The sequence below is a fragment of the Monodon monoceros genome, unplaced genomic scaffold (assembly GCF_005190385.1).
Source record: "Monodon monoceros isolate NGI ecotype Baffin Bay Population unplaced genomic scaffold, NGI_Narwhal_1 Super_Scaffold_18, whole genome shotgun sequence".
In the NCBI taxonomy this organism is placed as follows: domain Eukaryota; kingdom Metazoa; phylum Chordata; class Mammalia; order Artiodactyla; family Monodontidae; genus Monodon; species Monodon monoceros.
The window spans coordinates 164,263,424-164,285,279 of record NW_021703774.1 but is presented as its reverse complement, the minus strand read 5'-3'; the positions used below and the strand labels follow the sequence as shown (position 1 = coordinate 164,285,279).

Sequence of the window (21,856 nt, the reverse complement as noted above, 5' to 3'; positions counted from 1 at the left end):
CCATTGTTTTATGCTAAGCCCAGTAGGATAGGTACTCTAACAGCCCCACTGGGTGCCTTGGGCTGGGATGCCCAAGTTCAGTCCTGCCCCTGCCCCCACTCACCGGAGCACCCCATCATGTATGCTGTGGCCGGGAGGCAGCTGACCCCCTTCTTTGATCCAGCGGAGTTGAGTGCCCAGGTCGCTGGGCACGACACAGTGGAACTCGACGCTGGCCCCTATGCTCTTGGTCTCCAGCTGAGGCGTGACCTGAACGGTGGGCGCGGATCCTGCTGGGATGGGGGTGGCGGGGAGAGAGCCGGAGGGGCCTGTGGGGACAGGTAAGAGGTTGTGCGTGTGCGTGTGCGTGTGTGCGTGTGTGTGTGATATCCCCGATGCCTCTCCAGGACCCAGGAAACCCCCATCCTAACATTCAGGGGACGTTCCCCTGTTTGCCTCTCTGACCAGGGAAAGAAGACCTTTCATTGGCAGATTCATTCATCTGCTCACTCGTGCAGTCATTCAATCAACACAACTAAGAGCCTGTGGAGTGCTGGGCTGTGCTCCCAGAAGCTCCTGGCCTTCGGGAGGGGAGGGCAGCCCAAGGCGAGAGCGGGAGGGGTCGGCCTTGGAAAGATTCAGACACCTGAAGGAAGGAGAGCAAAGACTATTCTGGCTCTATTCTAAAATAGGAGAGGGGCTTCCCTGGTGGTGCAGTGGTTAAGAATCCGCCTGCCAAAGCAGGGGACACGGGTTCAGGCCCTGGTCCTGGAAGATCCCACATGCCGCGGAGCAACTAAGCCCGTGCGACACAACTACTGAAGCCCGCGCGCCTAGAGCCCGTGCTCTGCAACAAGAGAGGCCGCCGCAAAGAGAAGCCCGTGCACCGTAATGAAGAGTAGCCCCGACTCGCCGCAACTAGAGAAAGCCCGTGTACAGCAATGAAGACCCAATGCAGCCAAAAATAAATGAATAAATAAATACATAAATAAATTTAAAATAGGAGGATCCCGGGTGAAGGCACCTAATGTCCAGGTGCAGGGGACATATGGGAGGGTGGGTCAAATGCATACTATCACCATTTACCAAGTGCCTACTAGGTGCCACGGGCTCTACATATGTGTCCGTTTCTAAGTCAGCCTAGGTGCTGGCATTGTCCCCTCTACTTTACAGGGTGAAGACAGTGAGGCTTGAGGTTCGCTGACTTGGCCAAGTTCACACAACTCTCAAGTGATCGGGCTGTGCACTGAACCCAGGACCTGGGCTCACTTCAGTCCAGGCTCTTGAGGAGACCACGGAGATGTGGGATTCTCTGGAGATCGACTGAAACCCTGGGCATCCAGGGGTGGGTGCTGCCCTATCACGCATTCATTGTTGTCACCGTCCAGCATTTATGCAGCCCATTCTGGGTGCTGTGGTGGACAAACCCGGGGCTGCTGAGATGACTGGGTCCAGGCCCTCCCCTGAGCATCCTCCGTCTGGCAGGCGAGGCAGGCTGGGGTACTCATGTAAGCATAGCCTCTGGCAGTATGAGGTCAATGCCAAGGGAGGGATGCAGCAGTGAGAGCTAGAGTTGCTGAGAATAGTGACCGGGGTCTTCCTGGGGAAAAAGAAGGTGTTCCAGCTAGGGGAGTGGGGGGGGGCGGTCTTCATGCCCCAGGTGGGGGTCCCCTGGCACCAGCGGAGGGGTAAGTGAAAGGCTCGGACAAGCGCCTGGAGGAAAGCTGACCCCATTCTACCCAGCCTGAGCTGGGGCTGCTCACCTCGGACCAGCACCTGGGCGAAGGCCTCAGCTGAGCCCACCTTGTTGGTGACCCGGCAGCGGTAGCGGCCTGAGTCCGCAGGGGCCGCAGGCTCAAGGAGCAGCATCTCATTCCTGGAGGTCGCCCTCCCAGGGAGGCTGCCGCCCACACGGCTCCACTGGAAGGTGAGTGGGGGCGTCCCATGAGCCAGGCACTGGAGCTGCACCGTCTCCCCTGCCTGCACCGAGGCGTGCTCCGGGACTGTGGTGGCATACGGCGGGCCTGGGGTTGGAGACACAGAGCAGAGGTCAGGATGGGAGCAGGTGCTGGGCCCTGGCGACTTGCCAAAGGACTAGGGAAGCTGAACGGGGAGCCCAGAGGACTGGGGATGAGGGAAGCCAAGGTCCCAGGAGGGGACGTGGGTTTTAGGTTAGGGCAGGCTCCGGGGCCTGAGGTGCACGTGACCCTCCAGGTAGGTTTCCTGGAGTTCTGTCCAGGGTGTGGCCTGGCTGGGGGGCTCAGACCTCCATGCAGTGCGGAGAGGGTAGCGCGAGGAGGGTGGACGAGGGCCTTACTCTCTACGTGCAGGGCGATGGTGGCCTCCGCGTGCCCGGCAGGGCTAGTGGCGTTGCAGATGTACTGGCCCGAGTCCTGCTGGGCTACCCGTGGGATGATGAGCGTGTCACCTTCCAGCTGGTGCTGCCACGGCAGCGGGGAGCGCAGCTTGGACCAGCGGATGGTGGGCGTGGGGCTGCCTGTGGAGTGGGGTGGCAGAGGTTGGTGGGCTGCCCCAGGACTGGCTGGGGGTGGGATGGCCAGGAAGGGACCTGGGTCAGCTTGCTCCTTCATGGGGGGCGCAAAGTGGGCACCTCAGCCATCGCTGGGAGATTGCCAGCAGCAAAGCCCCCTTCCTGAGCATGACATCCTCTTCAGGTCTCGTGTCTAATTCAGGCCCCAGGGCCGGCTGCTCTGTCCGCCCTGTGTGCCAGCCCCCGTCCACACCTGTGGCTGAGCAGCGCAGGGCGGCCGTGTGTCCAGCTTCCACAGTCAGCTCGGCTTCTTCTACCTGGACCCGGGGAGTCCCTGGGGCCACAGTGCCCGCGTCTACAATCACTTCCACTCGCTTCTGCGCTGTGCCCAGTGCATTCTGAGCTAGGCAGACGTAGACGCCTGCATCTGATGGTTTAGCTGACGAAATCTGGAAGAAGCAAGGATGTTGGTCATCGGGCCACTGAGGGGGGACCTTGGCATCAGCCCTCTGGCTTGGTTTCACCTCTTTCTTCTACCCGTCCCTTTGTTTTTAGCTCTCCTATTTGACTGGCTGCCTGAGGGCTCACACTCAAGATATCCCATTAGTCTATCCATCCACACATCCACCCCCCCCCATCTACCCATCCATGCATCCATCATCCATCCATCCATACATACATCTATCCACCTATCCACTCATCCACCCATTTACCCACCCATCCATCCATCTATCCATCCATCTACCCACCCATCTACCCATCCAGCCACCTACCCACCCAACCACCCATCCTTCTACCCATTCCTCCTTCCACCTTCCTTCTTTCCTCCTGACTGTCTTCCAATCTAGCCATCATCCACCTATCTCATCCCTCCCTTTCTTCACCAATTCATCACCCATCTGTCCATCCACCACTCTCTCCTCCAGGCAACTGCCCAAGAACGGGCCCTGACTGGGCCTCAGATCCAGAGATGAGACCCCCCCTGACATCACCTGCAGCACCGTGTGGCTGTCCACGTGCCCAGGTGCCCGCTGCTCCAAGTTGGTGGGGGCACCGATCCGGGTCCAGCGAGCAGAAGGGCGGGGCTCCCCAGCACTGACACACTCCAGGGTGATGGCCTTTCCCACTTTCACCCGCACGGGGCTCTCGGGGAGCACAGACACTGTAGGGGGCCCTGCCCAGAGGAATGACACCACTGATACACATGCAGGGCTCTGCTGGTCATGTGCACTGTCACAGCCCCCTTACCAGTAACTGCCAGTGGGCTCCAGTCTCCCCACTGCACCTATGTAGAGACCGAGGCTCAGAGAGGGAGAATGCCCAAGAGGGAGGCAGTGGCAGAGGCTGGATTTAAGCCTGGAGGTTCTGAGCTCGGAATCAGGGCTGGAAACACGAAGTCAGAGCCCACGGGGTTGAAGGCCCTCACCGTGCACGCTGAGGTTCACGACACTCTGGGCCACACCATAGGCATTGGAGGCCACGCAGCGGTAGGCACCGTGGTTGCTGGGCCGGGTGCCCACGATGGTGATGATGGAGCCGTTGGGGCTGATGTGGACATTGTCTGCGGGGTTGGCATCAAGGAGGGTGTGGTCAGTGAGGGTGTCCTCCTGCCTTGGCACTGCCAGTAGGCACACCAGTGCCCCATGGCCCCGACCCCTCCAGTCTGGGTGTATCCAGCTCACAGGGTCACAGATGGTTGATAAACAAGTCCTTGGAGACTCCTGGGTCCAGCCCTCTCACCATCCAGATAGGGACACCAAGTCCCCAGAGGGGAAGGGCTTTACCCGGGGTCACACAGAAAGTTTGGTGCCATGGTCGGCTCTGCCCAGCCGCCAGTGGTGAGCCTCGTGCATTCACACCCGCCTCCAGCCCCCCACCCCCCCGGCTCACCCTCCAGCTCCTGATTCCGAGTCTTCCACTCAAGGCTGATGGGGGCTGCCCCATCATGGATGAGGCACTTGAAGCTGGCATCTTGGCCCTGCCGCACGGTGCTGCTGGGCGGGTCGATAGAGATGACAGGGCTCCTAAGGCCTGGGGGAGGACAGAGGCAGAGGGCTGCGCTCAGCAGGGCTGGGTGGGCTCCCCCGCCTCCCCTCCCCACTCCTCGGCCCCAGTGTCTCCCCGCCTCCCCCTGCCCGTGGCGTCTCCCTCACTCACGGTAGGAAGACCCTGCACTGGGCGGGACAGTGACCGTGAAGGAGGCCTCGTGCTCAGGGCCCGAGCTGCCAACCACACGGCACACGTATTCTCCGGAGTCGGCCTGGGAGACGTGGTGGAGCCGCAGCCGGGAGCCGTGGGTCTGTCGGAGTGAGGAGAGGGGGGCCATCGTGCCAGAGCACTCGGGACAGGGCAAGTCCCCAAGCCCGGCTGTGCCAGTGCCCAAGAGTTCTCAGGAGCTCAGGGCTCCAGCTGGTGGAGATGAGGAAGCTTCATTCACAGAATCCTACAAGTCCACTCCATCCCCTTTTCAGAGGTAACTGCTGTAGGAAATGATTCAGCAGCAAAGCCAGGAGAAAAACCCAGGTCTCTCAATTCCCAGGCTGCTGAACTCCTCCCCGCAAAGTATTTTATCCCCTGGGGTCCCCAAGCATGCCAGCGTTTGTGTGAAGAAGGTTTGGGATGCAGACGGCAACTGCAGGTCAAAACTTGCCTGCCCTGAATTCTCCCCACACCTGGCCCCTGTACCTGGTGCCGGGCGGGGAGGCTGCCCCCACGCTTATACCACGTGACCTGGGCATGTGCCTGCCCGGGTACCACACAGTTCAGGTCCAGGGTTTGTCCTTCGGCCACATGGGAGGAGGAGGCCTCGATGTAGATGGGCTGGGCCAGTCCTGGGGCTGTGGGCACAATGGGTGGGTGAGAAAGGGGCGGCTCCGGGGGTGCAGGCAGAGACCTAAGGCGGTGGCACCGAGGGCCAGCTGGCCCTCCTGGAGGTGCAGTGGCTTGAGAGGGACTGACATGGCTGAGCACCAGTGACCTAAGAAGGGTCTCTGTCCCCTGGGGGCTGAGATGCCCTGGTGAGACCTTGGTTCCCAGTGGCTGGGGGAGGGGCTGGAGGACCTTCCTGGAGCCGAGGGCTAGAGCCCTGCTGGATAGCAGGGGGAGCAAGGCCAGGCAGGGGCCCCCAAGCCTGTGCCCAGAACCGCCCGCCGCTCCTGTCACTCACCAGGAATGGGGCCTGGGCTGGAGGCCTCGATGGTGACCAGGACAGAAGCCTCCAGAGTGCCTGAGCTGCTGGCCACTCGACAGGAGTACTCGCCAGAGTCGGCAGGGGACACCTGGTTCAGCCTCAGCAGGGGGCCGTGGACCTGGCCAGGGTGGGGCGAGAGTGGGGAGAGTGAGCCGGGGGGCTGGTGGCCAAGGCCGTCAGACGCCCCAGCCCTCTCACACCTGTACCCCAGGACTGTCGTGCACCATTGCGGGCGCTGCCTCCTGCCAAAGGTGACCCCCTTTGACATTGGACGTTGTGGGGTATGTTTACTATTATGCTTTTCCTGGCAGGAGAAAGCCCAGTGTCTTGAGTAAGAGGTGTCCTTTTCTAATTTGCACCAAGGTACTGGGCAGCCAGTGACGGCCCTACCATGCCCAGCCTGTTCTTGAACTCCTGAGTCCCAGGGATCTCCTGTTGCCATTTTCCTGAAGCCCCGGATGTTGGGGCCACCTTCCCTCCCGGGCAGGGGACGGGGTGGGGTGGGAATGCCCACATCCTGCTTTCTCCAGGCTCCATACCTGGTGCCGGGCGGGAAGGCTGCCCCCGCGCCTGTGCCATGTGACCTGGGCGTGGGCCTGGCCAGGCACCACGCATTTCAGATCCAGGGTCTGCCCTTCGGCCACGTGGGAGGAGGACGAGGAGGACGTCTCGATGAGGATGGGTGGGGCTCCGCCCGGGGCTGGGGCACAGGAAGAAGTCAGTGAGCTGGGGCTCCCTGTGTCCTCAGCCCCTGCCCCGGGTGCCCAGATGGTCAGGCCAGAGGCCACAGGCAGACGGCCTTGATACCCCCCTTCCCATTCCCCTGAAGCCTGGAGCAGCTGGGCTAGCCTGGCGCCTCATTCTCCCAGACCAGCCCCAGACAATGGTCCCACCATCCTCTGTGCTCCCGGCACCACTGGCGGCCAGGGCTCAGGGCCAGGCAGCTCCACACAGATCACTAACGTTTCCCAGACTTGAGTAGTACGGGGCTAAGAACCCAGACTCTGGGGCCAGACTGCCTGGGTTCAAAACCCAGCCCTGCCATTTATTAGTTGTGTGACCTTGGGAAAGCTACTTCACCTCTCCATGCCTCAGTTTCCCCAACTGTAAAACAGAAAGAACAATCATACCTACTTCAAAGGGTTATTGTGACGGTGAAATGAGTTAATATGTGTAAAAATACCAGGGCCCAGCACCTGGTAAGTGCATATCACGTTCATTACTTAGCAATTCAGGTACTATTATCATGGTGTCTGCTACAGCCGTGTGCTCCCTGTGCTATTAGTTCCTTTACACTTTCAACTGATTCACTTAAGAAAACCCTTAAACACACAGCCCCATCATAGGCAATGATTTCCATGCAATCATGACAGGTTTGACGTGTTGATGTTTTTTCCCTAACATTATCACTATTAATATAAAAAAATATTTAATCAGGGCACCACCTAAAATCACCCTCTCAGATCCCAGAGGTGCAATCCCAGCCTTTAAAGAACTCGTGTAATTGCTGCAAGAGCTCTACTAGCCCCACTTTACAGATGAGGAAAGTGACACACCGAGAGGAATCCCTTGTGTAACATTTCAGAGTGTGGACAGAGGAGCCGGGACTCAGGCCCACACGAGCTGGACTCCACAGCCCGTGCTCTCGGGCCCTAGGGATGAAGCCCACTTGACCTGGCTCTCGAGCCCTCCTTTCTTCCCTCCTCCTGCTTCCCAGCCCCACTGTAGGGATCCTCACCAGGGACGAGAACAGCGCCAGAGCCAGAAGCCTCGATGGTAACCAGGACTGAGGTCTCCAGAGGGCCAGAGCTGCTCACCACGCGGCACACGTACTCCCCCGAGTCAGCCGGGGATACCTGGTGCAGCCGCAGCCGTGAGCCGTGGGCCTGAGCAGGGACAGGACGGGAGAGGAGCAGAAGGAGATGGCACTTGGAATCCTTGAAGGCTGGGGCCAGGGTCCAACCTCTGACGCAGGCAGGCACTGCACCCCACAGGGGATCCCAGGCCCTCCTTCCCGGGCAGAGCTTGGGGGACAGGCCCCTAGCCAGGGCCCGCACATCCAGCAGCCCTCCCACTATGTCCTGCCCCCAACTCCCATACCTGGTGGTGAGTGGGGAGGCTGCCCCCGCGCTTGTACCACGTGACCTGGGCATGGGCCTGTCCAGGGACCACGCAGTTCAGATCCAGGGTCTGCCCTTCGGCCACGTGTGAAGATGACGACTCGATTCTGATGGGTGTGGCCGCACCAGGGGCTGGGCGCACAGAAAGAGCAAGTCGGGGCTTTGGTCATGGTCAGATTTGGGAACACCTGGGTTGGTGGGAGCCTCAACTGTAGAAGCCTCCACCCTCCCAAGGTAGTAAGAATAGCTAACACTTTATTAAGCACTTACGGTATGCCAGGCACTGTTCTAAGTACCTTACGTGCATTAACTCACTCAGTCCTCACAAAACTCACATACTTTCTGCGATGATGGAAGTGTCCTGTCATCCGCACTGCTCAGTGCAGTGGCAGCCAGCTATGTGCAGCTACTGAGCACTTTGTTTTTGAAATGTGAGGATGTGAATTTAGAATTTTAACTAATTTTAATGACCATGCATGGCTAGTGGCCGCCATATCGGACGTATCTGAGGATGGAATGATCGACATCCCCACTTCACTGATGAGGGTACGGAAGCTGAGAGGGGAGAGTCACTCCCTCAAGGTACCTAGTGGTGCAGGCAGGATGTGAACCCTGGCATCCTTCTGCTGAGCCCTCGTCCTGTACCACCACCCTCGTCTGAGGGCTCTGACTACAGGGCCTTTCCTCCCCGGGAAACACTGGTACCTGCGTCTCCCAGTCCCTTCCTGGGTCTTCATCGGACTCACCAGAGGGGCTGCCGGTGCTGGGGGAGACTGAGACCACGATGGAGGCCTCCTGGGCATCGATGTTGTTGTTAGCCCGGCACACATACTCGCCTGAATCCGCCACGGACATCTGGTGCAGCCGCAGACGGGAGCCGTGAGCCTAGGGGTGTGGATAAGGAAGAAGGGAGTCAAGGGGTTGAGGGGTCACCGGCTGGCTCAGGCCTCCTCCATCAGACCGGCTGAGGCTACCCTCTGTCTACCCAGGGCAGGAAGGAGGACTGCCAGCTAATGCTTCGGGTTCTTCGCCCATGGGGGGCTGTCCTTGAACTGCCCACCCCGCTGCCAGGCTCTATCTACTCTGTACCTGGTGTCGAGTGGGAAGGCTGCCCCCACGCTTGTACCACGTGACGGTGGCCCGGGGCTGCCCGGTGACCACGCAGTTCAGATCCAAGGTCTGCCCTTCAACCACCGTGGGGGACGAGGACTCGATCCTGATTGGTGGGGAGGCACTGGGCACTGGGGACAGAGAGGAATGCACCACATAGCCGGAGTCAGACAAGAGTGACGGTGCCAGGCACCTCGCTGCCTCCCCCGCACCCGCTTGCCTAGACCCCCTGCCCTAGGAGTTCTCACTGTGGGAGGAGCCGCTGCCCTGGATGGTGACAATGAGCGAGGTCTCCTGGGAGCCGGCACCGTTGCTGACATGACACACGTACTCGCCCGAGTCCGCGGGCGTCACCTGGGGGATCCGCAGCCGGGAGCCCACGATCTGAGGGGGAGCAGGTGTCAGGGGGTGCGGGCAGCACCTCCATGTCTCAGGTGCTGCCGCTGCTGCTGCTTCCCCCGGACTCCGGGAGCCTCACTGCCTTGTCTGGGGTAGCCTCCACCCTGGCCTCCTTCAGAACTCCCTCGGTGGCCTTCCCGAGGCTCTGGGCTGGGTGGACAGTGTCTCCGGCCTTTGGACTATTCTCACCCGTCACCCCTGCAGAGAGCCCATTGAGGCCCTCCCCGGTGACGCCTATTATAGCGCTGTCACATGGCATGTCTGCCTAGCCCTTTAGCCTGTGAGCTCCCTGAGGGCAGGCAGTGGTCTCATTCCATTTGAATCCTTAGTGCCAGGACCAGGACTTGGCCTGGAGCAGGTTCTCAGGGAAATGTAGTGAGTGAGTGAAGTACAGGATCCAGCTGAGGTCAGTGGGACTTATCTCCATATCCTCAGCACTGGTCCAGGGCCTGTCCAGCAAGAACACTCAATGTTTGTTGAATGACTGAATGAGCACAGACGGGCTGTTGACAGCTCTTCCTGATTCCCGTCAGGGCCGGTGACCCCAGCTTTTGCCCTCCCTGCCTGCTGGTTCCATACCTGGTGCCGGCTGGGTAGGCTGCCTCCACGCTTATACCAGGTGATGGTGTGGGGGGCTTGACTGGCCACCAGGCAGTTGAGGTCCAGCGTATGTCCGTTGGCCAGGGAGGCTGAGGACGACTCAATGCGGACGGGGTACACCACACTCTGGGCTGGGAGGGTGAGATGGAAGGCAGGGTGTGGGAGCCACTGAGGGTGGAGGGGCCCTCCCAGCCCATTTGTTATGACCCCTGAGACACTCACAGCGGGAGGGGCCGAGGCGCTGCTGGATGGTGACGAGGACGGAGGCTTCCTGGGTGCCCGAGCTGCTGACCACGCGGCACACGTACTCCCCGGAGTCAGCTGGAGTCACCTGGGGCAGCCGCAGCCTCGAGCCATGTACCTGGGAGGGGAGGCAGGTTCACAGCCAGGCTCCCACCCCCTTCCCTGGTACCCATCCCAGCCAGACCCGGCCAGATGGAGCTTTAGGGAAGCTCTTCCAGGGACAACCACCGTTCATGACCCTTCAATTCCCTTGCCCGAGGGTTGGGACTGGGTCCAGTGGGAAGAAGTGGGGGACCGGCACTTGCCGCCCATGGGGCAGGTGAGGTAGACAGTGTGAGCCCATTTGGCAGTTGAGGACACTGAGGATCAGGGAAGTCAAAGGACTGGCCAGGCAAGGGGCAAAGCAGTGTCCAAACTCAAAGCTCCTTACTCCGCAGTCTCGAGGGTCCTTCAGGCCCCCCTTAGCACCCCACCTCCTACCTGGTGCCGGGCAGGGAGGCTGCTCCCGCGCTTGTGCCATGTGACCTGGGCGTGGGCCTGCCCAGAAACCAGGCAGTTCAGATCCAAGGTCTGCCCTTCAGCCACGTGTGAGGAGGACGACTCGATCCGGACTGGAGGGGTGACCCCCAGCGCTGGGGACAGAGGGCAGAGGGTCAATCCCCAGCTGGGAGGAGAGGGGGAGGGGAGGGTGTGAGTGAAGGTAGGGACTGCTGGTCTCTGGGGTCCTGCCACTGCTGCAGTGGGAAGCCTCCCCCCAGCACCACTCACCAGGCACAGAGTCTGCAGACTCAATGGTGACCAGGACAGAGGCTTCCAGGGGCACTGAGCCACCTACCACGCGGCACACATACTCGCCTGAGTCGGCTGGGGACACCTGGTAGAGTCTCAGCAGTGAGCCATGGGTCTGGCCAGAATGAAGGTGAGGTCAGAAGGGGCCCTCTTAGGACCCCTGCACCTATAACCTGCAGCCCTGCCTCACTCTGAACCTGAGAACTGGCTCTTAGTTCTGTCCTGCTCAGGGGTGAAGCGGGTGTCTTGTCCCAGGAGTGAGGGGTGGCCCAGAGGAGCCATGGGGAACTGGGCAAACACTAATACCACACTCCATCAATTCTTACACACTTAAAAAAAAAAAAAGGATGGAGAAGATAACCTGCATATTATTTTTATTTTATTTTTTATTATTATTATTTTGGCCACACTGTGTGGCCTGCGGGATTCCCAGCTACCCAACCAGGGACCAAACCCGGGCCCTTGGCAGTGAAAGCATGGAGTCCTAACCACTGGACTGCCAGGGAATTCCCTAGACATACTTTTTAAAGTCTCTGAAATCAAGATGCATCTCACAGTGAATTACAATTACAAATGACAGTTTTTTTGTTTCTCCTTAGAGGTACATAAAATAATGGTGCATCTTGCAATCAGTGGCATCCCAAATTCTATAAAATATATCAATAATAACAGCTAACGATGGTACTTCCCTGGTGGCCCAGTGATTAAGACTCCGTGCTCCCAATGCAGGGAGCCCGGGTTTGATCCCTGGTCAGGGAGCTAGATCCTGCATGCCACAACTAAGATCCCGCATGCCGCAACTAAAGATCCTGCACACTGCAACTAAGACCCAGCGCAGCCAAATGAATAAATAAATAAATATTTAAAAAAATAGCTAATGATATGACAGTAGTAACAGCTCATAGCACTTTCTATGAGCCAGAGCTCTGAGCACTTTGCATATAAATTAATTCATTTCATCCTTAAGATAATTCTGTAAGGGAGGTACTATTATTACCATTTTACAGATGCTGAAAATATGGTACAGGGAGATTAAGTGATTTGCTGAAGGTCACAAGCGAGGAAGTAGTGGAAGCAGCAGTCACACCTAGGCTGGCTGGTCCTAGAGGCTGGGACCATTGCCCCACACACCTGTGCAATGGGGTCCTAGGCCTCCCCGTCTCAGAGGAGCCTCCAACCCACCCTACCCTTGACCTCCACTCCCTAGTGGCCTCCCTCTTTTTCCCTTCTTGGCCTGTCCATCCTCCGGTCCTGTACCTGGTGCCGGGCGGGAAGGCTGCCCCCACGCTTGTGCCACGTGACCTGGGTGTGGGCCTGCCTGGGCACCACACAGTTCAGATCCAGGGTCTGCCCTTCGGCCACATGAGAGGAGGAGGGTTCAATGCGGATGGACTGGGTGCCACCAGGAGCTGGGAGAGAAGACGGTCACTGGTCAGTCCAGTTCTCTGCAGCTTCCCCCGCCTTACCCCTTTCTCTGTCCGAGCGCAGCCTGCAAGTCCCACTCACGGTAGGCGAAGTTGGCTCCCTGGGTCCTGGTTACCGTGACTGTGATGGAGGCCTCCACACCACTGCTGGCCCGGCAAACATACTCGCCTGCGTCAGCTGGTGAGGCCTGGAAGATGTACAGGCGGGAGCCACGGACCTGGACAGCCATGGGCAGGGGTGTGAGAGGGGGGCTTCTCAGAGCTCAGCAGGTACCCCCCACCCTGTTCCACTGAGCTGGGAACTGACAGCCCCTCAGCTCAGAGGCTGCCCCCGCCGACCCACTGTCCACAGCTTGGCCTGGCTGGCCCCCTCCTGCCTTTCTGCCACTGTGTACCTGGTGCCGGGCGGGGAGGCTGCCTCCACGTTTGTACCACGTGACCGGGGCATGGGCCTGCCCGGGCACCACACAGCTCAGATCCAGGGTCTGCCCCTCGGCCACCGTGGGGGATGAGGATTCGATCCTGACAGGCGGGACGGGTCCTGGGGCTGTGGGGAAAGGGGCGAGGGTAGCAGATGCTCCCCAGAAGGGAAGGAAAGAATTGTTCACCCTGGAGCCAGCTCAGCCTGTGGGTTTAGTGGCCTGGGCTTGAGGTCCTCGGCTGAGCAACCCTGAGGGGAGGGCTGGGGCAGGAGCCAAGCCTTGCAGAGGGAGCGAGGAAGTGGGAGAGATGAGGATAATTGAGTGAGGAGCAAAAACATGAGTGATGTGGCCAGAAAGAACAGTGATGGGAAGACGGCAGATTACTCAGAGAAGTGGAGTCCTCCCGGGCCGGCCCTGTGGCCAGCCCCAAGGTGGGCTTCCTGCCCCAGTGTGGCTTCCTGTCACCCCCTTCCCCACGTCAGCAACGGGAGTCACTAGGGCCTCAGCACCTGGGAAGGCTCTCAGCCCCCCCCACCCCAGCTTGCCCTGTCACTGGCAGTCACTCACCGGGGATGGAGCCAGTGCCGGCGGCCTCGATGGTGACTAGGACGGAGGTCTCGAGGGGCCCAGAGCCGAGGACTACGCGGCACACGTACTCGCCTGAGTCTGCTGGGGACACCTGGTTCAGCCGCAGCAGTGAGCCGTGGCTCTGAGTGCAAACAGGGAGGGTCAGGAGGGGCCTGAGCGGCTCCATCCAACCCCTCCATTGGGCTGGCCCTGGGGGGCTGCTGTACCTGGTGCCGGGCGGGGAGGCTGCCTCCACGTTTGTACCACGTGACCTGGGCGTGGGCCTGCCCGGGCACCACACAGTTCAGATCCAGCGTCTGCCCTTCGGCCACATGAGAGGAGGATGACTCGATGCGGATGGGCTGAATGCTGCCTGGAGCTGGGGCTCCACCAGGAGCTGGGGCGCCACCAGGAGCTGGGGTGCAAAGGAGCTGGTCAGAGGCCTGGGCTCCTGAGCCCCAGCCCTGCAGCCCTGGAGCAGAGGGCCCTGGGATCTGACCAGGCCCTAGCTTGGGAGGGCAGATGGGAGGCCTTCTAGGGCTGGGACCATGCTTTTCTGCCTCAGCAGGGCCAGCCAGACCCCTTTCCCTCTCTGACCTTCAACTTGGAGTTCAAGGCCCATTTGCCTATGCATGACTCCTTGATCTGTGATGAGCTGCTCTGGCTTGCAGGGAACCAGAGTCTTTTAGCGCCCAGGCAGGGCCAAAGGATGCAGACAATAATGCCACAACTCCCTTCTTTAGAGTGCACGCCGTGTACTCACACTACATGGTAGTGCTGCTGTCCCCATTTCACACGTGAGGAAACTGAGGCCCCAGAGGTAAAATAACCAGTTCAAGGCTGATAAAGGGCAGAGCCAGCATTTGAATCCAGGTCAGCCTGACTCCCAACTCAGTGTCCAACCCTGACTCTGCTGCTTTTTGATGAATTCTGAAAACAGCACCCTCCCCATGGGGTCCCAGGTAAGTCAGGTCAACCTGTCCCCACCCTCAGTCCCCTCATCTCTCCTTGCAGGGAGTGGAGGGTTGCAACCTGCCTGGAGCGCCTCTTCTTGTCCTGATGGCATCGAAGAGACCACAGACACCAGCCTTGGGAACAGAGGGGAGGTTGGAGGGCTCGGCCCCCACCCAGCCCCACTGGCTCCTCACCTGGGGTGTAGCTAGGGCCCGAATGGCTGCCGTGGAGGACAGAGACGATGATGGAGGCCTCCTTGGGGCCTGACTCATTCTCCACTCGGCACACGTATTCTCCAGAATCAGCTGGTGAGACGTGGGGCAGCCGCAGCCGGGAGCCATGTACCTGGGCCAGGTAAGGACAGAGGCATGTGAGGGTGGGGAGAGGCCGCGGTCAGCACTCCCTCCGTGCCTCAGTGCCTGCCTCTGCTCGGAGCCACCCCACATGGGAAGCTGAAGAGGGAGGGAAATAAGGGCGGACCCTGCTCGTGCAGAGTGCAGAGTGCCAGGCTGTGTGAAGGACCATCCCCAGGTCCCCTGCCACGGGCTCAGGGACCCTCGTACCTGGGCGTGGGGAGGCAGGCTGCCCCCTCGCTTGTACCATGTGATCTGGCTGTGGGCCAGCCCTGTCACCATGCAGTTGAGGTCCAGTGTCTGCCCTTCAGTCACGGAAGGTGATGAGGACTCAATCCTCACTGGCGGGATGCTGGCACCTGAGGCTGGGAGCAGAGGGGGAGTGAGTAGGCCTCGGGGGGACCCTGGCTTGCCTTCCCACTCCTTCAGCCCCAAGGCCCCGCACCTGGAAGGACGACCACTTGGATCCGGGCCTGTGCGGTGCCCGCGGGGCTGGTGGCCACGCAGAGGTAGAAGCCGGCGTCGGCGGCAGTGATGGCTGGGATGAGCAGTGTGGCGATGTCTGTGCGCTCAGACCGGGCCTGCCACACACAGCGAGAAGGGTCAGCCACCTGAGGGGCCCAGGCAGCCTGGCAAGGGCTAGTCAGGGAGGGCAGGAGGAGGGGGCATAAAGAGTAGAGGCAAGCTCCGAGCCAATATGAGGGCCCCAGTTGGGCACCAAGGAGGGCGGAGCCAGGCAGCAGGGCAGGAGGCTGACGGCTGCCACCCACCGGGACGCACGGAGCGGGAGGTCTGAGCAGGGCACCATCTTGGAAGTGAAGGGAACCAGAAGAGGAGATGGGAGGGGCAGGTGGCAAGTGCTAGGACTCCGCTGAGCCCGTGGGCCTGGACCGCACGGATATCCTCACCTGTGGGGGGAGGCTGCCCCCCTCCTTCCTCCAGGTGATGGTGGCGCTGGGCACACCCGCAGCCCTGCAGTACAGCCTGATGCTGCGGCCTTCATGTACCTGGGTCCTCTCTGGACTCACCTGGACCCTAGGCCCGCTGCCTCCTGCAGACAGAGCCCTGTGAGAACACCTCTCTGGGCCGCCATGAGCTCCCACCTGCCCACCCTCAGCCCCATCCTCTCACCGTGCACGTGGAGCACGGCCCTGGCCACGTGCTGCCCAGCGCTGCTGTGGGCGCGACACAGGTACTGGGCTTGATCCGAGGGCTCGACGGCTGGCAGGCGCAGGATGCCGCCATGGATTTGGGCCTTCTGAGGGAGCTGGCCACCGGGGCCCCCTGACGTGGAGAGGTGGGGTCAGCACCCACTGGGATTGGCATTGCCAGGCCCCCCAGGGGTTGAAGTCCACAGCCTAGAGTCCTGCCGCTGGCCCCCATATGCAGGAGAGCCAGGCCCTGACTGTCATACCCACCACAGCCTCACCTGTCCACTCGAGGGTGGGTGTGGGGTTCCCTGTGGCACTGCAGCGGAACTCAGCCAGCTGCCCAGGCTGCACTGTGAGCTGTGGCGGGTGGATGGAGACCACGGGGGAAGATGGGGTGGCCGAGGCTGACGAGGGAGGAGAAAGCATATGTGGTCACGGTGGGGAGGGACCCATGGCAACAGCCTCCTTGCCGCTCTCTTTGCTTCCACTCTAGCCCCTCGTGGCCATTTGTCCATAGAACAGCCAGAGGGAGCCTTTAAAATGTCAATGGGGGAATTCCCCGGTGGTCCAGGGGTTAAGACTCTGCTCTTTCACTGCTGAGGGAGTGGGTTCGATCCCTGGTCGGGGAACTAAGATCCCGCATGCCGCATGGCGTGGCCAAAAAAAAAAAAAAAATGTCAGTGGGGTCTTGTTACTTCTCCACTTAAGACCTGTCCGTGGCTTTTAGAACAAAATCTGAATTCCCTGCTGTGACCCACTGCGTGTACTCACCTCTGCCCACATCTTCAAGTCCCTCACCCCACCTCCCCTCCATGGCTCCAGCCACGCTGGCCTTGCGTCCCTCAAACACATCAACATGCTCGTGCTTCAGGGCCTTTGCACATGCTGCTTCGTCCGCCAGCTCTTATGTGGCTGAACACCTTCTCTTCCCTTCAGGTCTCAGCTGAGATGTCACCTCCTCAGAGAGGCCCTCCCCAACCACCCCACAGAGAATAGCTCACCCTTTTCCCACCTCATTTCTCACTTTCCAATCACTCTGTTTACTCCTGTCCCAGCACTGGTCACCCGTGTAATTATGTTGTTTGTCCACTTGCTCCCTACAGAACAGGGAGGGCAGGAGGGCAGAGCTCCTGTTTGTCCCCTCCCACCCCTGTTTCTTCAGAGTCTAGGCCAGGACCTGCCATACTGTAGTTCAGAAACTGTCCGCTGAATGAAGAAATGGTCACTGGTCTTGGTGGGTGTGGAGGAAGGTCAGGACTGGGTGGGTCAGGCATGGACAGGAACAGTGTACCTTGCACGTGCAGCGTGGCTGTGCCCTGGTCCATGGCGAACATGTTGGAGCCGGTGCACACGTAGGTGCCCGCGTCACTCGGCTGGACGCTGCGAATGGTCAGGATGCCGTTGAAATCCATGGCTCGGGCTGGCAGCTTCCCGTTATGCAGGCGAGTCCACACCAGGGTGTAAGCCGGAGACTGCAGGCAGGACAAGGGAGATGCGGTGGGGGTCCGGGTGGGGCTTGGAGACCCCAGAAGGCAGATCCTCACTGATGCCCACTCCCTGCCCCGCCCACCTTGCTCTTGGCTGTGCAGATGAAGGTGACGTCGGTTCCGGGACGCACGCTCTGGCTCCGCTGCTCTTCCACTGTCACTGTGATGGGCTTGCTGGGAGCCTCTACCGGGACAGGAGGTCCCCCAGTGAGCTGGGTGCTGGCTAGGCCGCTGTCCTGTGGCCACTTTCTCTCCCTCTTCATCACCCCATCCGGATGTCACTTCCTTCCCAGTCTGGCTTAGATTCCATTCCAATCCCTGGCACCGCACCGCCCTCCCTCATCCTGGCCGAAACCCATCATCTACTTTCTTCCTGCTGGCACTGAGCACCCAGCAGGCTGTGATCAGAGAACATCACACCATGATCCCCTTGGCTCCAATTCATGATCACAGACCACAAATGAGCTCTTAACACTTTGCACTTCACTCCAACTGGGCTTCTCTGCCTGGTTTGAGTTTCTATCCTCCCAAACAACCATTTCACACCTGCTCCCAACTTCTCCACCCTCCTGAAACCCCCTTCCGCTTCCATGGCTTCAACTCAGGCTTCTTGAGAGAATTGAAACAATTAGTCAGGAATTTTCCACGTTCCCAAATCTACCCACCTCCCTCCTTCCTGGTCCCTGAAGGATGAGACTTCTCCCCACCTCCCACCCCACCTCAACTCCCCTTCCTGAGTGCTGGAGCCCCTCCCAAGGACCCCCTCCCCCTGCTGTGCCCTCTCCTTTCCTTCCCCATGGGATCATTCTGCTCCACAGACAAATGTGTTCTAGAATTTCCCATCTCTGAAAATGCCCCCTTGACCCATACACCCCTCAGCTACTGCCCCATTTCTTGGCCTCCCTTCAGAGCCAAGAGTCTTGAAAGAGTTGTCTACACTGGCTGCCTTCCCATCCCTTCTTTGCCTCACCCCCATCCAGTCTCTACCCCATCTCTCCACTGCAAACCGCTCTTGTCAAGGCATGACCTCCAAGGGTTATTTTTCTGCCTGTAGCTGACCTTCCCGGGGCATCTGGTGAGGCCGGCCACTCTCTCTGGGAAGTCGTTTCCCCTCTTGACTTCCAACTCACCATGTCCCCGGCCTCCTCCTGTCTACTGGCTGCCCCTGCTCACTCTCTTGCTGTCCTCCCTCCTCCATTTGTTCCAGTTGGAGCTCCTTGGGGCTCTGCTCTGGGCCCTGTCCTCAAGCTACACTCTCCTGGGTAATTTCATCCTGCCCCATCCCTATGCCAACAGCTCCCAAATTCACTTCTCTGGCCAGGGCCTCTTTCCTGAGTTCCAGATTCACATATCCAAATGCCCACCTGATGTACCTACTTCAATGTTTCCCCAAGCTTCTCAAACGTTAACAAGTCCAAAACCAAACTTGTGGTTCCCTCAGACCTGTTGGTGGCAGGTGTTGCTGGGGCCCCACCCATGTCCCCTCGTCACTTCAGAACCAACCTGCCTGGCTTCTGCAGCCGCTGCATTTCTTTGCATGAGGGTTTTCTCAGGCCACTGGTGACCATTGTGTGTGCCCATGAGGTGGGACAGAATGCAGGGGAATCGATGCTACTGGAACAGGCCCCAGTCAGTGACTGATACGAGCTGGTGTGCACATACCCCAGCTCCCTGGACCCTAGGGCAGAGGGCAGGGGGACTCCAAGGAGCATGTTTTACTCTGGAGTTTCCCGGGGCTGCCTCGGCTGCGTTCAGTAACAACTGCTCTAGGTGGTAATGTGCTCAATAACACACCGTTAATTGGATGCCTTCTCTTCCCTGTTTCATTTCATTTACCAAATAAACTATGTACACACAAAGCCTCAGCCTCTGCTTTTGGCAGAGCCCAAATGAAGGTGCCCTCCTGTGGGATCCTCTCTCATCTCAGTAAATGGCACTCTGCCCAGCTGCTGGAATCCAGACCCCTAGGCTTTTCTCTCTCCCTCAACGACCAGACTCAAGTCCTGCCAGTTCTGCCTCTAACATCAGCCTTGACCCATCACCTCTTTCCATCTTCCTGGCCAGTGTCCTCGTCCACCATCCCCTCTGGTAGATGGTCTGCAGTTTGCAGCCCATCCCAAGACAGGCAGTCTTGTGGACAGAGGACTGGAAACTCACCAGTGACCAGCAGCTCTGCCCGGCTGGTGTTGGCATGATGGAGATTACGACAGGTACAAATGTAGACTCCAGCATCTGAAGGCTGGACGCTGGGGAAGTGGAGCTCGGAGCCTGGTGGCAAGGAGATGGGAGCTCATCAGTACAGATGCACCCCTTTTCCCACCTAGTCCTGCGTGTGGGTCCCTACAGGATCTCAGCAGGGCAGGGACAGACCTGTGCTTCCCTTTCCATTGGAATGGCCGAAGGGCCTGGGGCCACGTGTACCTTGATGTCGCTGCTGGGTGCTGCTGGGCAAGGGCCGCCCATCTTCACGAGACCAGTAAAAGTAGTGGGGTGGGCTCCCACTGACGTGGCACCGCAGGGAGTGGGGACCACCTTGGGGTACTATGCTCCGAGTTGGCTGGACCTGGACCACCAGCGGGGCTTGGTCTGCTGGGGTAGGGAAAGGAGAGGCCATTCAGGCAGGAGGCCCCCAGCATGTACCATTGTCTCAGATATCTCTGCCCTCCCAAAGACTCGCGTGCCCAACCCTTCACCCTGTTCCCCAGACCTAGTATCTCTAAAATTCCCTGGGTCCCCTGCCTTGCCCATCACCTCGACCCAAGACCATGGTCCCACTTACCCTGTGGCAGGCACTGACCCCCTCGCACATTGGGGTTACCCACGTATCCTGTGGCACACCTGTAAGGAGGAACAAGGACCAGCTGTGTCAGACCCCAGGGGACCCAGTGCCTCATAGTGGACTTGGGGAGCCAGAAGCTCAGCTCTCTGCCCAGTATGGGGTGAAGAAGCTCTGAGCTCTGGAAGGACTTCAGAGACCAAAAAAGCCCCACCACAGGGCCTCTGGGAGCTGAGAAAGGGGAGTGTGTGGAAATGTCAGTAGGCTGGATTCAGGAAAACATTCATTCAACAAATGTTTATTAAGCGACTACGATGCACGGTTATTGAAACATTAACAGTAAACATGATAAAGTCCTTGCTCTTATGGAACTGACTTGCTGGGAAACTAACATGGAAACTATGTAAATGAGAGTGATGGACATCTATGGGGGTTGAGAGGGCATGGTGGGGAGGCACTAATCTAGCCCTGAAAATCAGGAGGCTTCCCAGAGGATGGGACTGCTGAGCTGCTATCCCTTGGAGCAGACTGCTCTGCAGCGAACTTATCACTGTTTTAACTGTGTATTTGTATGATTACTCACCGTCTTGTCTCCCATTATAGTTGGGAAACTCTATAAGGGCTGGGACTGAATCTGTTTTGCTCATTACTTTATTTCCAACACCTTGGCACACTGCATGGCACACAGTAGATGCTCAATAAAAATGTGCTGAATGAGGGAATAAAGCTGAGCCTTGAAGGCTAAACAGGAGTTAGCCAGGAACAGGTGGTTTGAGGGTAAAGAATGTTCCATGAAGAGGAAATAGCACATGCAAAGAAATGAACATGAAGAAGTCAAGAAATGAAGCCCAGCTAGAGTATAGAGCTGGGTGTCAGAAGCGGGATGAGACTGAAGAGTGATAAAGCTACCTAAGGAGCTTGGGCTGGTCCCAAGGGCAATGGGGAATCTTGGAAGGGTTTTGAGCAGGGGAGGCACATGATCCTGGTAGGGACCTTTCTGAGCAACATCATCCAGGACTCTCACCTAGGAGTCTACCATATGCCCCCTCCCTTCATCCCTCCTATTTGCAAACTTACTGCTCACAGTACTGGCCAGTGTAGCCAGGTTCGCAGGCTGTGCAGCGGTATCCACCAGCTCCCAGGCTTTCACAGGTGCGGGAGAACCTGGGATAAGAGGCAAAGGTCAGGTCACGGGACGCTCACTCCCCACCCTGTTCCCTCCACTTCTCCCCCAAAAGTCAGTTCAATGCCCTCCACTCCCCAGTGGGAGTTGTTCCTTGAGCCTTGAGCAAGGGCACCCACATGTTCTCTGGGTTGGTCAGTGGGCAGGCACAGGGCTGGCAGTCCTCAGGTGTTCCAGCCGTGGGGTCTCCATAGTAGCCAGGTGCACACAGCTCGCAGAACTCCCCAGCGGCGTTGTGCTGGCATTGCTGCGAGGCACAAGGATGTCAGCTACTTGCTATTTGGCAAAATTTACCAAAAACTGTACAGTTTTGTAATCTCTTGACCTCGAAATTCCATGTTTGTGAGCTTATCTTAAAGAGATAGTCATAGAGGGGCACAATGATTTCACTACAGGATGTTCATCTCAATGGTGTTTATAAAAGCAAAATGCTGGAAACAAACCATGAAAAAAGAACTGAGAAAATTAAAAAGAGCACCCATCCAAAGAGCTATCAAAAAGGATGATACCAATTCCATTTCTTACATTTTTCTACCTAAATACCTGTAATATCAGAGGAAAGTCCCCACGTGAGTATGTGGGGGCGGAGTTTTGGGAATAAGTGCTTCATCGTAAAAA

The 21,856-nt window shown here is 58.7% G+C and overlaps 1 protein-coding gene across 1 annotated transcript in view; it reads right to left on the bottom strand.

Moving 5' to 3' along the window:
* The window catches only part of HSPG2 (heparan sulfate proteoglycan 2), a 102,065-nt gene that overhangs the window by 11,974 nt on the left and 68,235 nt on the right, over window positions 1–21,856 (bottom strand). The window contains exons 38-75 of the mRNA XM_029227271.1: window positions 21,358–21,485; window positions 21,133–21,219; window positions 20,059–20,117; window positions 19,701–19,868; window positions 19,437–19,547; window positions 17,363–17,463; window positions 17,084–17,264; window positions 16,071–16,196; window positions 15,773–15,925; window positions 15,550–15,692; window positions 15,087–15,222; window positions 14,852–15,006; window positions 14,483–14,633; window positions 13,562–13,749; window positions 13,335–13,476; window positions 12,741–12,892; window positions 12,428–12,563; window positions 12,179–12,330; window positions 10,901–11,036; window positions 10,613–10,764; window positions 10,112–10,250; window positions 9,869–10,020; window positions 9,139–9,274; window positions 8,870–9,021; window positions 8,527–8,665; window positions 7,761–7,912; window positions 7,399–7,546; window positions 6,200–6,360; window positions 5,637–5,778; window positions 5,156–5,307; window positions 4,628–4,769; window positions 4,361–4,501; window positions 3,897–4,031; window positions 3,463–3,644; window positions 2,724–2,919; window positions 2,297–2,476; window positions 1,743–2,003; window positions 104–308 (exon numbers count right to left, since the gene is read on the bottom strand). Coding sequence (XP_029083104.1) covers window positions 104–308; window positions 1,743–2,003; window positions 2,297–2,476; window positions 2,724–2,919; window positions 3,463–3,644; window positions 3,897–4,031; window positions 4,361–4,501; window positions 4,628–4,769; window positions 5,156–5,307; window positions 5,637–5,778; window positions 6,200–6,360; window positions 7,399–7,546; window positions 7,761–7,912; window positions 8,527–8,665; window positions 8,870–9,021; window positions 9,139–9,274; window positions 9,869–10,020; window positions 10,112–10,250; window positions 10,613–10,764; window positions 10,901–11,036; window positions 12,179–12,330; window positions 12,428–12,563; window positions 12,741–12,892; window positions 13,335–13,476; window positions 13,562–13,749; window positions 14,483–14,633; window positions 14,852–15,006; window positions 15,087–15,222; window positions 15,550–15,692; window positions 15,773–15,925; window positions 16,071–16,196; window positions 17,084–17,264; window positions 17,363–17,463; window positions 19,437–19,547; window positions 19,701–19,868; window positions 20,059–20,117; window positions 21,133–21,219; window positions 21,358–21,485 — 5,672 coding nt within the window. The remainder of the gene's footprint in view (window positions 1–103; window positions 309–1,742; window positions 2,004–2,296; window positions 2,477–2,723; window positions 2,920–3,462; window positions 3,645–3,896; window positions 4,032–4,360; window positions 4,502–4,627; window positions 4,770–5,155; window positions 5,308–5,636; window positions 5,779–6,199; window positions 6,361–7,398; window positions 7,547–7,760; window positions 7,913–8,526; window positions 8,666–8,869; window positions 9,022–9,138; window positions 9,275–9,868; window positions 10,021–10,111; window positions 10,251–10,612; window positions 10,765–10,900; window positions 11,037–12,178; window positions 12,331–12,427; window positions 12,564–12,740; window positions 12,893–13,334; window positions 13,477–13,561; window positions 13,750–14,482; window positions 14,634–14,851; window positions 15,007–15,086; window positions 15,223–15,549; window positions 15,693–15,772; window positions 15,926–16,070; window positions 16,197–17,083; window positions 17,265–17,362; window positions 17,464–19,436; window positions 19,548–19,700; window positions 19,869–20,058; window positions 20,118–21,132; window positions 21,220–21,357; window positions 21,486–21,856) is intronic.